Source organism: Lithobates pipiens, unplaced genomic scaffold, assembly GCF_037356315.1.
Source record: "Lithobates pipiens isolate NorthernLeopardFrog02 unplaced genomic scaffold, aLitPip1_a1.2 Scaffold_16, whole genome shotgun sequence".
Taxonomy (NCBI): domain Eukaryota; kingdom Metazoa; phylum Chordata; class Amphibia; order Anura; family Ranidae; genus Lithobates; species Lithobates pipiens.
The window spans coordinates 155,916,686-155,934,290 of NW_027507748.1; the positions used below are offsets into that span (position 1 = coordinate 155,916,686).

Consider the following 17,605-nt stretch of genomic DNA (forward strand, 5'->3'; position numbering starts at 1 on the left):
GAAAAGTGTGCATTGCTGGGTATGCATTATATGTCCATTACATCTACTCAAAACTAGGTAATGAGCTGGGTAGTGAGAAGCATGTGGAAGAAAGAAGAGGCAATGAGAAAAGGGTGTAGTGGGGAAGGAAAATGTGTTTGCCCTTCATCTCAGGTGGTCAGCAGAGTCCGATGGGAAAGCCATGTGCGACTCCAAAACATTGCACTTTACCACTTTGATTTGATTACCTAATTAAATGTTTGGACAACTTTTCCAGGTTCACGGTGTGCTGGTCATATATATTTTGGGGGGGCAAACAAAAAGAAAACCACACCGGAATCCTAGTCCTCTACTGAGCACTATGGTTCCCTCCCCCAGCCACTACATCACTGTAGGCCATAGTATTGATGACAGGCTGGTGGTAGGAACCACAGTGCTCAACACAACTTCTGGTTGTGTTTTATCAAGAGTATCCTGTTACACTGTAGCACTTGAAAAATACAAATATCTGTGTCATGGGTGACGAAATGAAGACCGGTAAGTAGAATGTTTCTTCTTTAAATGGGAAATATTTTCTTCTACATTTTATTTTTAATTTTGCAACAGTGTTTTAACCTGGAAATGGAGTACATTAAAAGTGAACGTGGCCATTTTGACTATATAGAACTGTTCGTTAAATTTCTAAATATGTTTGCTAGGTAGGTAAGGGGGTGTGTTTTTTTTTTTTTTCTTCATTTTTATGTTTTAAATATTCCCTTATGATTTTCACTAATCTACAATTTTCACAGGTAAAAATTGTATTCTAAACATTTCATTTTTTTTTTTAATAACCTGTTAGAATTACCTGCTCTGTGCTATGGTTTTGCACAGAGAAGCCCTGATCCTTGTCTTCTGGGGTCCCCCACCGGCTCTCCTGACTCCTCTTGCCTTCCAAGTACTCCCCTAGCAACCTGCTCATACTGGCTCACTCCTGAACACTGCTGCCTGTGTCCAAAGGGACACAGGCAGCAGGGTTTGTCCCAGCTCACTCGTCATAGGATTTGTTTGACAGTGGCAGGAGCCTGTGGCTCCCACTGTTATCAATCTGCCCTGTGAGGAGGGAGAGAGCCACTATCTGTAGCACTGGATCAGGTTTTGGGGGGGGGGGGGCGGGTATCATGGACACAATATATTTTTTTACCTTAATGCAGAGAATACATTAAGGTAAAATACTTGTAAGCCTTTAGAACCACTTTAATTGTCAAAATATTACTAGAATTTCGTAACATTGTGTTGTCTTTATAGGTGAGTTAATGGATGGAAGGCGTGGTCTTGTTCCTTCGAATTTTGTGGAGCGTGTCTCTGATGATGATCTGATAGCCTCTCACCCAGGTGAAACCAATGAGCTGTCACATAGTTCTGCACAAGACATTAGCTTTCTGAGTGGAAGCAGCATTGAGAGAAGCGAGGAGGAGGATGATCCAAGCAGCCTCAGCCCATTGCCATTGCAAGGAAATAGTGAGGGAGCTGCTGAGGTCTCAGCTGTGCCTTACCCTAGAAAGCTGGCCCTTATTAAACAACTAGCCCGAAGTTTAGTCGTTGGATGGGATCCTCCTCTTGTAGCAGCAGGCAGTGGAAACATTCTCAGTTACAATATTTATGTGGATAATGAACTCCGACAAAATGTTCGATGTGGAGGACAAACTAAAGCCTTGATTGAGAAGTTAGAGCTGAAAACTCGGACGTATCGTATCTCTGTACAAAGCATGACAGAGAATGGGTGCTCAGACCGGATGCGTTGCACTATGCTGGTTGGCCATGGTTACACTCTAGCTCCTACACAGCTTCGTGTTCGCAGCTTGTCAGCCACCTCTGCAGAGATCACATGGCAGCCATGTAACAGCAACTATTCACATGCCTTGTATCTAAATGAAGAAAGCTGTGGATTGACTAAGGCAGGCACCTATTGGTACACATTTGGCAGTTTGAGACCAAACACCATGTATAATGTTAAAGTGGAAGCACGACCTCAACGGATTCCCTTGGAGTTGCCTATGGAGAGAAGGGAGCCAAAAGCAACAGTTATGCAGCTGACAACTCCTGCTGCAGGTAAGTGTGACTTTACTTTAGAAGAAGTGTTTTTTGTTTTTAACAATTTCATACACCTGTGTTCTTAGCGATACCAACTCTACAATGTTTAATTGCCATTATTCTTTCTATTTATGTATTAAGATCATGCAACTGTATGCACGATCTTATTTAATCATCGCTGTTCGGAGATCGCATGATGATTCCCAAGTCTTTTCTTGTCTTCAGGGGAGGTTCTGAGGGAGGAATTTCTAGAACTCTACTGATGTATGAATCACAATCTGCAGCAGAGACACAGACAAGGAGGGAGGGACAATGAAAGCTGGATTAACCAGGATTTTTGCAGTCTACAGAAAACAAATGTGCTAGTGCAGGGAGGTCAGATCAGTAAAAGACTTGAATCACATGTTTGTCCAGTGACTCAGATCCTTTACATTCCAGCAGTGTCCTCTGCCCCTCTCACATCACCCCCAACAGTACTGTCCTTCTCCTCCTTCACATCACCCCCCCCCCAACAGTGCTGCCCCTTTCACCCCCCCCCCAAATCCCCACAGAGGTGCTTTCTGCCCCTTCACCTCTTGCCCCCCCAGTAGTGTTCTTTATACACACCCCCCCCCCCCCGTAGTGCATTCTGCTGCCTCCACATCTATCTCTCCCCCCCCCCCCCCCCCCCACGGTAGAGCTCTCTGTACATTCATACGTTCATATCAAACATCCCCTGCTCCCCCATCCTTCAGAGCCAGGTCCTTTGCCCCCTCACTCTGCTATCCTACACAGGTACACTGTGCAGAGAGTGGAGGCAGGACAGATGGGGAGCGAGAGGCACAGTAGCACTGGATGTAGGGCAGTGGCTTCCAGGGTTGCTAGGACTGCTCTGTGTCCTGAAAACCAACTACCTGCTGGTTAATTTGGAACGGTATCATGGGCAGCTCCAGCCCTCCATCCAATTGCAACTGTGCCTCTACTCTCTGTCCTGCCTCCTGCTTTCTGCACTGCTGTGATAATGACAGCAGCTGAGGCTTGGAGACAGAACCTGGCTCCTAAATGGTGTAATCCGGACCACAGTCGGCCATTTAGTGATGCCTGCTTCAGTGGATGAGTGAGTATGAACACCATGTATAAGGGGTCTTCAGAAAGTTTTTGCACTTTTTTATATTTAGAGTTTTATAAAAATAGTGCAGAAACGTTTTGAAGAACCCTCGTAATATAATATGTATTGAAAGTTTTTAATGATTTGAGTTTAATGATACTTTAAGTGGATTATCATTTTATTTTAAAGGTTACTATAGTTTTATCTGCATAATAAACCTGTAGTTGAAACTTCTCTACACAGGATCTTGAGGTGTAGGGAGATTGTGACCATAGATATTCAGTTAACATAGTCTTACAAGTAGCAAATAAACTTAAAAAAAAAATCCCACACTGACCTTTGTGGCTGCAGGCACTGTGGAACAATTTTCCCTCAAAATTCCCAGCAGAAACACTGACAGCCCAGTCTAAACCAGTCAAGAAGAGAAGTGGAAGAAGGGGAAAGAGTGCAGAGACCCACTTTGAAGGACTTGAGCAGTGTTTTTTGAGGATAAATTGCTCAAGAGTATCTAGAGCTATAGCTTGTTTACTACTTGTTGTGAATAAGTAAATATATACAGTGGGGAAAATAATAATTTGAACCCCTGCAGACTTTGTAAGTTTGCCCACTTACAAAAAAATGAAGGGTCTATCATTTTCATCATAGGTGTATTTTACGTTTTTAAATGATAGAGACAGAATATCAACCAAAAATCCAGAAAAAACACATGATCTAAATGTTATAAATTGAGTTGAGTATTTGATCCCCAAGCAAAACATAACTTCGTACTTGGTGGAGAAGCCCTTGTTGGTAAGCACAGAGGTACAACGTTTCTTGTAGTTGGCTACCAGGTTTGGCGACGTCTCAGGAGGAATTTTTATACACTGTCGCTTGGCAACTCAAAGTTTCAGCTCCCTCCATACATTTTCTTTAGGATTATGGTCTGGAGACTGGCTAGGCCACTCCTTTGTTGCCTTGGCGGTATGTTTTGGGCTCTTGTCATGTTTGAAGACCCATCCATGACCCATCTTCAGTGTTCAGGCTGAGTGAAGAAGGTTCTCATCCAAGATTTTACAATACATGGCCCCATTGATTGGCCCCCTCAATGCAGCAAAGTCAGCCTGTACCTTTTGCAGAGAAACAGCCCCAAAGCATCATGTTTCCACCTTCATGCTCACTGTAGGGATGGTGTTCTTAGGGTCATAGTCAGTATTTTTCTTCCTCCAAACATGGCAAGTTGAGTTAATGTCAAGGAGCTCAATTTTGGTCTCATCTGACCACAGCTCTTTCTCCCGATCTTTCTCGGAATCATTTAGACGTTCATTGGCAAACTTCAGCTGGGTCTGTACATTCGCCTTTTTGAGAAGGGGGACCTTTGCTGGCGCTGCAGGATTGCAATCCATCACGGCGTGTTAAGTTATTGTTGGTTTGTTTGTTTGTCCCAAATGGCTTGACATAATTCACAAACTCCTCCCGTGTAGTTCTGGGCCAATCCCTCACTTTTTTTCATGATGGTCCTTACCCTATGAGGCAAAATAGAGCTTCAGACCGAGGGCGATTGATGGTTATTTTGTATTTCTTCCATTTGCGAATAATCAAAACAGTTGTCTCCTTCTCACCAAGCTTCTTGCTGATGGTCTTGTAGCCCATTCCAGTCTCCTGTAGGTCTTCAATCTTGTCCCTGGCGCCCTTTGACAGCTCTTTGATCTTGCCCATGATGGTTAGGTTTAAATGGAAGAAAGCAATTGTGTGGACAGGTGTCTTTTATACACATAAGGCCTAATGCACACTGGACATTATAAAAATGCCAGTAGACTCTCCCTTTTTGTGGTTTAAATTAAATATTTGAAAAAAAATTCCTGAAGATCTGCTCCTTTTGCATGGAGACAATCGGGTCGGTAGTTTCTATCCTTCTAGGAAGAGAACTTCTGGCGTCAATCAACATCAAGGATGCGTATCTGCATGTCCCTATATTTCCTGCTCATCAAAAGTTTCTGCGGTTTGAGTTAGAACAGCAGCATTTCCAATTTGTAGCCCTGCCCTTCGGGCTAGCCACAGCACCTCGGGAGTTCACCAAAGTACTTGTCCCGCCTCTAGCCAGGTTAAGGGCACAGGGCATAACAGTCATAGCGTACCTAGACGATCTATTACTTATAGATCAATGAGTGACTTGTTTGGAGCAAAGTGTACGGCCGTACGCACTACAACCAACTATCTGAAAAGTTTGGGTTGGATTCTCAACCTAGAGAAATCTTCCCTAATACCTCTAAAAAGGCTGGAGTACTTGGGTCTGATCATAGACACAGCCCAGGAAAGGGTGTTCTTGCCTCAAGCAAAAATCAATTTCATAAGAGCTGATGCGGAGGGTCAGGTCAAATGGCAATCCCTCCATTCACCTTTGCATGTGGTTGCTAGAAGCCATGGTAGATTCATTCAAAGCAGTTTTCTATGCCCAGTTCCATTCAAGACTGTTGCAGAACAGTATCCTGCCTGTTTGGAACAAAACAATTAAAGCTTTAGACTTACCAATGCAGCAGAAGTAGAGAATTGGCAGGCGGACTACTTAAGGCGCCAGCAGTTATTCCCAGGGGAATGGTCTCTTCACCCCGACATATTTCGGGCTGTTTGTCAAAGATGGGGGATTCCGGACGTGGATCTTCTAACATCCAGGTTCAACACGAAGTTGGTCAACTTTGTGGCCAGAACAAGGGATCCATTCACATGTGGAACGGATGTGTTAGTGACCCCATGGGATCAGTTCTCGCTGATCTATGCATTCCCCCCTATTCAGTTGCTGCCTCGACGACTTTGCAGGATCAAGCTGTAAACAAAGCCGATAATTCTGGTGGGGCCAGTATGGTACGCAGAACTCGTAAAGATGGCAGTAGAGGGCCCATGGTCCCTCCCACTACGGCCAGATCTGCTCTCTCAGGACTGATATTCCATCCTTCCTTGCGGTCTCTAAATTTAACAGCTTGGATATTGAAACCCACATTCTAAAAACGTGGGCTTTCCGGGTCAGTTATCTCTACCCTGATTAATGCTAGGAAGCCAGCTTCCAGAACTATATATTATAGAGTCTGGAAGGCTTATGTTTCATGGTGTGAATCCTAGGGTTAGCACCTTCGGAGATATATCATAAGCAGAATTCTTGCCTTGCTACAATTGGGGGTAGAAATGAAATTGGCTTTAAGTACTATTAAAGGACAAGTCTCGGCTTTAGCAGTCTTATTTCAAAGACCACTTGCTGCTCACTCTTTAGTCTAGGGCTTTATACAAGGGGTGACATGGCTTAATCCGCCCGTCAAACCTCCCTTGACACCTTGGGACTTAAACTTAGTTTTGTCTGTTACAAAAACAACCATTTGAACCAATACAATAGATTCCCCTAGTCCTTCTGACTAGGAAGCTGATATTTTTGGTTGATATATCCTCAGCAAGGAGGGTTTCAGAATTGGCTGCTCTTTCTTGTAAAGAGCCATATTTGATTTTTCATGAGGACAGAGTGGTGTTACGCCCTCGTCTTCTCTGGAAAACCATGTTCCAGGGAAGAAAGATCACTACCTTGTCTTGATGTGGTGAGAGCAGTGAAAATCTGTTTAAAGAAAACTGCTCAGATTCGTAAGACTGATGTCTTATTTATTCTGCCAGAGGGTCCTAAGAAAGGACAGGCAGCATCAAAATCCACGGTCGCTAAGTGGATTCGGCAAGTGATAATTCAAAATTATGATTTAAGGGGTAAGATTCCCCCATTTCAAGTTAAGGTGCATTCTACCAGGTAGGTTAGTGCTTCTTGAGCAGTACATCATCAGGCCCCCCTGGTTCAGATCGGTAAGGCCGCAACTTGGTCTTCAGTGCATACATTCACAAAATGTTATCAGGTGGATGTAAGGAGGTATGAGGATATCGCCTTAGGGTGCAGTGTGCTGCAAGCAGTAGTATAGATCCTCAAGTCTGGGTGTACCCTGCAGGTTGTTTTCTCCCATCCCTCATGTGGCATTGCTATGGGACATCCCATTAGGTAAAGAAAATAGGATTTTTATTACAGCTTACTTGTCAAATCCTTTTCTTGGAGTACATCATGGGAAGCAAAGGTCCCTCCCCTCTTTTGGGATGCAAGTATATTGCTTTTCTACAAAAACTGATGTGCTCCTGGAAGGAGGAGGGGTTATATAGGGAGTAAACTTCCTTTGATTGGGTTTACCAGTGTCAACACCTAAAGGTGGCCCATAACCCATTAAGTAATTACTTAAAGCGGGGTTCCACCCTAAAGTGGAATTTCCGCTCATCAGAACCCTCCCCCCCCCCCCCCCTCCGGTGTCACAGTTAGCACCTTTCGCGGGGAGCGGGGTGCAGATACCTGTCTAAGCCCTTGTACACACGGTCGGAGATTCTGACGGAATGTGTCCTATCGGACCGTTTTGTCAGATAATCCGACTGTGTGTGGTCTCCATCAGAGTATCCGACGGACCAAGTTTTCCAACTTGTCCATAAAATTTTTCGACAAAATGCTCCGATCGGACATATTTTCCGATCATGTGTAGCCTACTCAGACGGACAAAGTGCCACGCATGATCAGATCAAATTCCTAGACAAAAGCTATTGGCTACTAGCCTGAACGTAGTCCTGTCGTAATGAAATAACGTCGTCATGTTATATACAATCGGATTTCCCGACAACTTTGTCCGACCGTGTGTATGTAACAGTTTCGGACAAAATCCATCGGACAAAATCCAAAGGATTTAGTTGTCAGAATGTCCAACCGTGTGTACAAGGGCTCAGACAGGTATTTGCACCCACTTCCGTGCACAGACTCCCACGGGAGTCTATGCTGTTTCCTGTCCTGGCGCGCTGTCTGCTGGGACACGCACGGGTCCCAGAGACAGCGCGGACCATTCCCATTGCACTGCGCAACTCGCGCATGCGCAGTAGGGGACAGGGAAGTGAAGCTGCAACGCTTCACTTCTTGATTCCCTAACCAAGAATTGTGGCAGCAGCAGCCAAGAGCCGAGCGAACAATCGGGCTCGTCTGCTGACATTGCTGGACCCTGGGACGGGTGAGTGTCCATTTATTAAATAGTCAGCAGCTGTAGTATTTATAGCTGCTGGCTTTTAATATATTTTTTTTTCCAGTGGAATCCCTCTTTAAGGCTCTTTGTCCCATGATGTACTCCAAGAAAAGGATTTTACAGGTAAGTTGTAATAAAAATCCTATTTTTCCCCACTGTATAGCCTAGCTACAGGTTTATTTTTGTTTTATTAGTAATATACAATTACAACTTTAAAAGCCCTATGTAAAGAATACCCCAGCTACAAGTTTTCCTTTGAAGTATGAGAGTATGGTGGAAAAGCTATGGGACATAGAGTGACATGGAGTTCAATGTCAGACCCAAAATAGACCAGTCCTTTAATAAATGATTATTATGGATAGAGTGTACCTGCAAATCAGCTTTTTTGGCTCTTATTGTATGACTGTTAACATGCTAGATTACTGGGCAGCATGCCATATATTAGCCATCTAGTTTCTGTGCAGTAATTCATTTATTTTCACAGGTCCTCCTGATGCTCCACTTGACGTTCAGGTTGAGCTAGGTCCAAAGCCGGGTGTTCTGCTCATCACTTGGCTTCCAGTGACAATTGATGCTGCTGGAACTTCAAATGGGGTCCGAGTAACTGGCTATGCAGTGTATGCTGATGGACAAAAGGTGATTAAACATGGTGCTGCTGTTCTGTAATAGTGTATCTGACCATAATCATTGCTGAAATGATTCATGCTTAAGTTGGAACTCCTGACAAGGAGGAGCACATGTATGAGAACATTACTCTGCCCTTTTTTCTGCCAGTAAACTGAGTGTTTGATGGACAACGCTGTGCAATTCAGCTGAGGCTGTTTGACTTGCTGTGCTCTCCTCAATTTTGCTAATATGAGTGCTGCTGTGTAGGAGATTACAGAAGTGTAATATCAACAGAGATTCAGATGGTTACGTTAGTTGTACGTGAAGATGCATTTAGTGCTTATATGTGTTTTAGTTTCAAGCGTCTACCTACAAACTGTGTTTTAGCTAATGATTTTTTCGTAGCAACTCCCTAGTTGGTTATCTTGGAGATTTTGTTTCTTCATGGGCAGGTCTTTGTGAACTAATAGATTTTGGCACCGATATCTTGGTGGCATTCATGAGTGCTGTTCATTATTTAGAGTTACTTTATATAGAGCTAGATTACTGATGGATATATATAATTTTTTTGTAATCCTTGTTTCCATATAATAGTAGTGAAATATGTGACATGTATACTATATTAAGTCAGATCTGGATTTATCGGGGTGCTTTATTGCTTTACTGCTTCATTAGGGTGTTAGAACTTATCATGTATGCAGAACCTAATGCAGACAGTCCCCAAGTTACTTACATCCAACAGATTGGACACTTTTGGCACTATTTTGGGACCATTGACATTTATAAAGTGATCAGTGCTATAAAAATGCACTGTTTACTGTGTAAATGTCACTAGCAGGGAAGTGGTTAAACACTAGGGGGCGATCAAGGGGTTAAGTGTGTTCTAACTGTAGGGGGGGTGGGCTCACTAGAACATGACAGAAATCACTGCTCCCGATCACTGGGAGCAATAGATCCCTGTGATGTTGCTAGGCAGAACAGGGAAATGCCTTGTTTACATAGCTATCTCCCCGTCCTGACTCTCCGTGCCACGATCGCGGGCCACTGGTGGACATAGAGTCCACGAGACCTGCGGCGTGCGCCTGCTATCCACCGATGATGGAGTGCCGCAAGGGTACATCCCTTTGAGCACCTGTGCTATTCTGCCGATGTATATCAGTGTGACCTGGTCGGCAAGTGGTTACAAAAATATACCTGTTCCAACTTGCATACAAATTTAACTTAAGAACAAACCTACACACCCTGTCTTTGTAACCCGGGACTGCCTGTACAGGTAAATCAGGGAGGGGTTCCTTTTTAGAATGCTCTGTGGTGTTGTTAAGGGAAGATGTATGTTTTTAATGTGTGTCTACTTTTCAGGTACTGGAAGTTACTTCTCCTACAGCTGGCAGTGTGTTGGTGGGCACATCTCACTTGCATCTGCTGCAGGTGTCTCGGGAAATATCAGTTCGGACTATGTCACCCAGTGGAGAATCTGTGGATTCAGTGCCAGCTCAAGTACCCTCTGCCTTTATAAAGGTCACAGAAAGCCCTTCGTTGTCGCAGACCTTTTCTAACTCCAGCCTTACATGTGAGCAGCCCTTGGCCTCTCTTCCATCCATGCCTCTCATTTCATCTTCTCCCTGCTCACTTCTCAATGAAGCTACATCCACTCTCAAGGCTAATCTCTCCACCCATGAAAATAGTAGCAGAGGGGACTCCTTAGACTCCTTGCCTGTCCGGATTGCACCACATCTTTCACCACTCAGTGCTTCCTCTGGTTACTGCCAAGGATTTTCCAGTTTAGAGCCTTCTGAGGTTCAGGTGTCATGCCAAGGTACACAAGAAAAACTCTCCTCTTCTCTACCAGATTCTGCCACACACCCATTTCCAGGGAAGGTTGTCAGTAACTGTTTGGAAAAACCTAAGATTACATTGCAGTCTGAAGGAACAGCATTACAAGATAGTCGGGTAAGTTTAAAGCTGTTATGTAAACTTATTAATTCGAAATAAGGTGGCTATTATAATAGTATTTCATAATTGTGTATACAAATAAAGAGTGAAATTAAAATCTTGCATTCAAGCTATTATAGGATAGCCAGTATTTAAGATCTGCCTGTTTGTGCCTTGTTTGGTGCTCCCTTATACCCTCTTGCCTTTCATTCTGTTTCTACATGTACAGGGAAAATCAACAGGCTTGCTTAAATGCCCTACTCTTTCTAACAGCACATATTCCTTTATCCTTCGCTCCCAGGCAGTAAACAGAGCAGTAAGAGAGTAAAGCAAATGCCAATCTATGGCTCAGTTTATGTGACATTGCTGGTTCTTGTTGATTTGCCCAGCCTTTGTTATAGGTACAGGGAGATTCTAGCCCTGTGTAAGCTTCAACTGCTGTGACTTTGCTGCTGGTGGCAGGAAAGTGGTGGGAATATGTGCATGCAGGGGAAAAGCACAAGTTAGCTTTAGGGCCTGTGTTGAATGTTGTTTGCATCAGATAGGATTGGCGTTCCCATTTAAGTCTATGGGAATGCAAAACTCACTTGAAACAGGTCAAATTCAAGTCAGAGGAAGGTCAACTGCAAGTCAAATGTACCTACCAAATGAATTGTAATAGATCTCAGAAGCATCTCAAATAGATGTCAAAGTAAAGCCATCAGAAAAGACACTCAGCGCCGCTCGACGATGTAGATGTTTTCCACACTGGTGCTCAGAATGAGGAAGCAGGCGTCTGGCTACACTAACCCAAGAGGAAGACAAGATGCCGCTCAACCGACCTGATGGGCATTGTGTGTGGCCTTGGCCAGCGCTGCTCTACCGGCCATGCCCTCTGACATGTTTTGCCCCACCCACTGGGGCTTAGTCATAAGCTAGTCTATGGCTAAGACATGGTGGGTGGATTGTAATGCATCAGAGGGGCGTGGCCGGTGGAGCATTGTTGGCTGAGGCCACACACAACAAGCATTATGTGGGTTCAGAAGCAAAAGATAAACAACAAATCTGCGCAGATGAAATAAACAAAATAAAATTCAATTGAGGAATGCTAGCTGACACTTAGAGCCGGTTCACATAGGGGCAGCACCGCTTGCAGCGCGACTCAGAGATGACCTGCACATGACTTCAGCGAAAAATGACTTTTGTATAGAAGTCAATGCAAGTCGCCTGAAGTCACCCCAAAAGTAGTACAGGAAACCTTTTTCTAAGTCCAAGCGACTTGAGTCGCTCTTATGAGAATGGGTCCATAGTACAGAACGGAACGCGACTTGTCAGTCGGCTATTCGCCTCTATGTGAAATGGGTTTTAAGAATAATTCAGAACGCCTCAATCAAACGGTAAATAAAATATAGTGCAGCGCAATCAAATAAAATGAAACAGTCCATAAAATCATCTGCTTGGTGGAAACCAATCTTGTAAGTGAGAAGAGCCTCCTAAAGTGCAATCTTGGACAAAGACAGTAAAGAGATGATTTCAGCCCATCCACTATAGATACACCAGCCTCTCACCTCATAGACTCGACCTGTAAAATGTCACACAGCATTTGACACACACCTGGGGTACCAGTCGTAAACGATCCAGCCAATGGTCACATAGCACATATGGACAAGAAGGAAGGGGACAGTGCTCTCCCTAAGGATAATTATTTAAATGGTAGTAAAAAGAAGCAAAATGTACTCACAAACAAAGCACTCCGGACGCGTGCTAGCATACAAGCATGTATTACATCTGGTTTCCAGCCAGAAAGATGGCCGCGGGTGACGCCAGTTGGGAATCCTCCCCCTGTACGCGTTACGTCCTGTGGGCGGGACTTCTTCAGCATGGGATCATAGACACGTCAGCCAGCTGTTATTTATAGTACCATGGAGACCTAACAAGCCAATAGACTCCCAAACAAAGCGGCGCAGCAGCAATCTAATGACACGCCAACATACCAACATGAAGGAAGCCGTTCATAATAGAATCAAGTTATCTCAATACAAATAAAAACACAAATAAAGAAACCTATGTCACTTAGTAATAATTAGGAACAAGGGTTAAAACCAACCTCACTGTTAACTAACAGAGAAGACATCCTGGTTTCTAAATTTAAAGGGGAATACCCCCCAAGAGGCCTTAAACGAAAGGACATTCATTTATATATAACATATTGCAAAATAAAACCTTTAAAATTCATCTGACATCATCCACGGCCATCCTTCAAGTACAAATAACACTAATATACATATAAACAGAAGTATATAAAAATACACTGCATCCTTCCGGAGAGCACTAGATTGTCCTCTTCTTTCTTGTCCATATATGCTATGTGACCATCGGCTGGATCGTTTACGATCGGTACCCCAGGTGTGGGTCAAACGCTGTGTGACCTTTTACAGGTCGAGTCTATGGGGTTCAGAAGCATCCTGTCTTCCTCAAAGTAAGGCCATCAACACAACACAATCCTTAGCTAAAGAATTTAAAATCTACAATCACTAGAATATTAATTGAATATAGAGAGTGCCTTTTTAATGGAGTTTTAAACGGATTCCAGCTAGTTGTGTCACTTTGCAGATCTTTTTGAAAAATATTTTAGTGGAAAGGTAATCTAATAGTCATGTTTGCACATATTCCACTTTGTAAATGTTCTGACAAAAATGTATTTCTTCTATTGTATTGAAGAAGCAAATTCTGGACACCAAAGACTCTGAAACCAGTGACCAAGCATTGTGTGGCTTGCCATTGGGTGCTACATGGAAGAAGGAAAATACTATAGAATTAAATGCAACAAACACCAAAGAGGACTGCTCGAGTCCAGAGACAGGATTATCTGAAGATGCAGAAAACATGACTACCGGCCTAAGCTTCCGAGGGGTGTCCATTGACGACTTTCTTGAGGTTGACAAGAAAGAGGGAAAGGAATCAAGTGGGTCTAATGTTATCTTTGAAAATGAGGTCAGTAATTAAGAATGATTTTATACTCTGTCAGTGAAACCTTTACACATTGGAGATGTTTCTGTTATTGCATTTCATATACAAAAGTTCATCTGTATATCAGGGAATGTGATTGGCATCTCTGCTTTAACAGAAGCACCACTTTTTGTTTAAACAATTTAACCAATGCAATTGCTACAAAATCAGTTTTGGAAGTTTCTGTTGAAAATGTATTTTCCATTTTAATCTTTACCTGACAACTGTCAAATAATGACAACAAAATTAAAGCTTATATGCATTGCAACTATGGATGCTCTGCAAATTGTGTATACAGAACACCCCCCAGAATTGTAATTTACTGCTTGTGTGATTGGTTTACTGATTTTACTGGTGGTATAGCTGTTTACATGGCAACAGGTACCACATAAGAAGAGCAGTTAAGGGAAGCACTTAATCCCACTATCCACACACTTGAAGTGGATGGGGGAAATCCTCCCTGCTAACTATTGTATTCTGGCAGCGCAGAGACTTCCCCTGCTGTCAGAATACACTGATCAGTATTGCAGCCTCTAGCCTGCAGCTATGATCGAGAGGAGAAAATCTGACAGGGCAGTTGTACAGAAGTTGATGAGTAGATTGATTTCTGTACAACCACAGTGCCCATACATAGAACAAAAATTGTCCGGTCTCTGCTGAACCGGCTGAATTTTGGTCCATGTATGGACGGCTTAAGCGATCATAGCTTTACCATTCCTTTAGCAGATAAAGCAACCCATAGGAATGTAGTCCCTTCCCTTGCAGCCTTTCTACAGAGGACTGTTGCTCTTAGTATGTAAGCATCATCCTCTGTGCAGTGGTGTGACACACCCCCCTGTGAGTCGAAGCTCATTTTCCCTGCTGATGGGAGAGCTCTCTAGCTTTGACTTGCAAGTGATATGTTGAACCTGCTTCAGAGAGAATGATAATTATCATGCAGATGGTACATTGTGCTTGTACATCATTTGGCGTTCCAAGTGTATTTTGCAGATTCAGACATTTTTTATTATAATGATATGAAGCTGAGATTTGTAGGTTAAAGTGTATTATTGTGTGTTTACATTAACTGTATTTCAAACTCAGGATGCTGGTGAATTGCCTTTAGACACGCATTCAAGTACTACGCACATAGATCACAGTCGTAGCTCTAACCTGTCTGACATTTTGGAAGAAGAGGAATATGAGGAAGATGAAGATTCTAGTGTTGTTCCCAGTTCCCAAAAGTGGGCTCAGACATCCAGGAACCCAGTGGCAGATAGCTCAGGAAAGGTAGGTAATGCTGTCTTTATTGAGCTATGCACATATAGTTCAAGAAATACTTTCTAGTTAGTTTCAAAGGCTGTAAACTATAAATGCGGCTTTGAAACTCCAAAGAGAACCTTACAGACACTCCTGATATTAAGTTTACCGAGTAACTCTATGCCGGTCTTTAGTTTTCTAACCTCAACTAACAAAACAGAAAAGCCGTACATTGGTTGCTGCAGACAACTCCAGGAGTTCAACTGTCCAGTAAAAAATTGCATTAAATCTGGGTACATTTATTACCGATTGTGTGTAAAGCTGCCACAGTCTCAATGGTGATTGTCAAAGTTGGCAAATGTTTCATAGGTGGCAAGCTACAAGTGCAGGTTATGTACTAAATGTACAGTATAACTATCAAATGCACTACTTTTTACTTACCCTTGACCTCTACAGTCTGTGCGTTACTTAATCCTGACCCCCTGCAATCTTCGCATTGCTTAATTCTGACCCCTGCACCCTATGCATTACGTACCCTTGCATCCTGTGCATTAAGCAGCATTTAAAATGACTGACAGGTTAATTTCATGTTTTTTTTTGCACTCTGACTTTGGTTGTTTTCATCTTGATCTCCTCCCCTGCTAACGTCATAGCTGTATCATATACTGTATTGAGGTTTGCTGACAGAAATGAAAACTGATACACAAAAGCAATTCAATTAAGGCCTGGTTCGCACCCATATGTTTTATAGTGCTTTTTGCAGAAACGCACTACTGTCCATTTAATATGGTTTCCTATTAAAAGCATGTAGAGTGTTTCTTGTCTGCGCAACAACAAATTAGCCCAAAAAAGCCTAAAAATGCAAAACGCATAAAAAAACATATGAAAAATTTGTCAAAACCACGTGCGAAAAGCACTGCAGAAACTGGTCAAAAGCAAATTGCATAGGTGTGAATCAAGATGCCTCAGAGAAAGGCAACTAGGAAAAGTAAAAGGAGAATATGGTTGCAGTGGCAATATCTACAATTCTTTCAGGCAATTTGATAAATTAGGTCCTGTGTTGTCTAACCTTTATTTTATTTTTTATTTTTCATTTTCACACTCATTGACAAAGTTAAATTAGCTCTGCTAAGCAACGTAATGCAAGTGAGGTTAGCTTTGATCTTGGTAATAGTATTTTTAGATTTGCGTTTTTCTCACTGTTCTCATCCTATAGCACTTTATTATGTGGTCTACAGGTGTTGAAGCGTTTAAAAGTTTTTCTTACATATGGATCTAATTTAACATTTAAAGGAATATTGTCTTAATCCCAAGGAACTTGAACATATGATAAAAACAAATAAACAGAGGCTTCTGTCAGTGACAGTCAAATGTCAAAATTATCAGCAGATCCACAAATAGCTGATGTTGTAAGCAGATCTTAAGTGCTTCTCTCCCTCTTTGTCAGTCAGGCCACTTATCATATTAAAGTAAAGTTAGGGAAGGGCCAAGCTTAGCTCCACATTTGTATGACCATTTGAGATTTGCTATTGATTCGCCCGTGTCTTTAGATCTACTGGTTCTACTGATTTTGATCAAATGATGAACTGCCTTGGTTTGTGACCGTTGTACTTTAACCACCCAAGTGCTTGCATGTTACATCTCCTTCATTAACAGGCCATTTTCAGTTTCATTGTGATACTTGGACTAGTCAACAGTTACTCATTTATGCAACACTGTACCCACTAAATATTTGATATACATTTTTTTTTTTTTTTTAGACAGAGCTTTCTTAAACACTGAGGTTTTTTTTTTTTTTTTTTTGTTTTTTTGTTTTTTCTTTTACCATGTGAAAAAAAAAAAGTTGTTCTTACATTTAGTTTTTTTTTTGTTTTTTTTCTTAGTGTAGATATTATGATCACAAACATTTATCCTATAACTCGATACTAGAAAAAGTCCAACTCTTTTTTTTTTTTTTTTTTTTTTTTTACAGGCTTCAGTTTGCCCCCATAGTAAATAAAAATGCCAGAACAGTACAGAAACCTTTAAAATTATCCCCATTTTTTTTTTCCACAATTTTTTTTTTTTTAAATGAAAAGACAAGCTGGTATTGAGGGAATAAAAACATGGCACTTGTTAATGGTGGACTAGGTACACTAAATATACAGGTCACACACAGAGGATGAGGAGGCGAAGGGGTTAATGTACCATTGCATATAATGGGAGGATGGATGATGGAAGATGAAGGGGTTTACCTGTGATCTGTTGTATCCACTCACAGCACGATCACAGGATTGGGCATACACAGAACCGCCGTTCCTGAAGGATGTTTTGATACATCCTCCCAGAATATTAGGGAAGCAGACTACCTGTATATGTATAATGGCCAGTCTGCAAAAGGTTAAACTAGTGTAGGCTAAAGTGAGGTACACACTATAATATTTTTCCATTCAGCCAGCTGAATCAAAAATCAACTTGCAGATCGTCGTACTAACACATCTGATGTTAGTGCACTGATCTCCCCTCTGAGCCTTTCCTGTCACTCCAATGTGAAATCCCGAGTGGTTTCACACTGGAGCGGTGCGCTGGCAGGACGCTAAAAAAATCCTGCAAGCATCATTTTTGAGGCTCTGTAGGAGCAGTGTATACACTGCTCCTTCAGAGCCTCTGTCCATTG

The 17,605-nt window shown here is 42.4% G+C and overlaps 1 protein-coding gene across 11 annotated transcripts in view; it reads left to right on the top strand.

The window, feature by feature from the left end:
• Positions 1-17,605, top strand: part of TSPOAP1 (TSPO associated protein 1) — a 376,947-nt gene that overhangs the window by 275,034 nt on the left and 84,308 nt on the right. For all 11 annotated transcript variants that reach the window (XM_077480674.1, XM_077480675.1, XM_077480679.1 and 8 more), the window contains 5 exons: positions 1,264-2,067; positions 8,669-8,820; positions 10,150-10,740; positions 13,423-13,695; positions 14,794-14,979. In XM_077480674.1, coding sequence (XP_077336800.1) covers positions 1,264-2,067; positions 8,669-8,820; positions 10,150-10,740; positions 13,423-13,695; positions 14,794-14,979 — 2,006 coding nt within the window. The remainder of the gene's footprint in view (positions 1-1,263; positions 2,068-8,668; positions 8,821-10,149; positions 10,741-13,422; positions 13,696-14,793; positions 14,980-17,605) is intronic.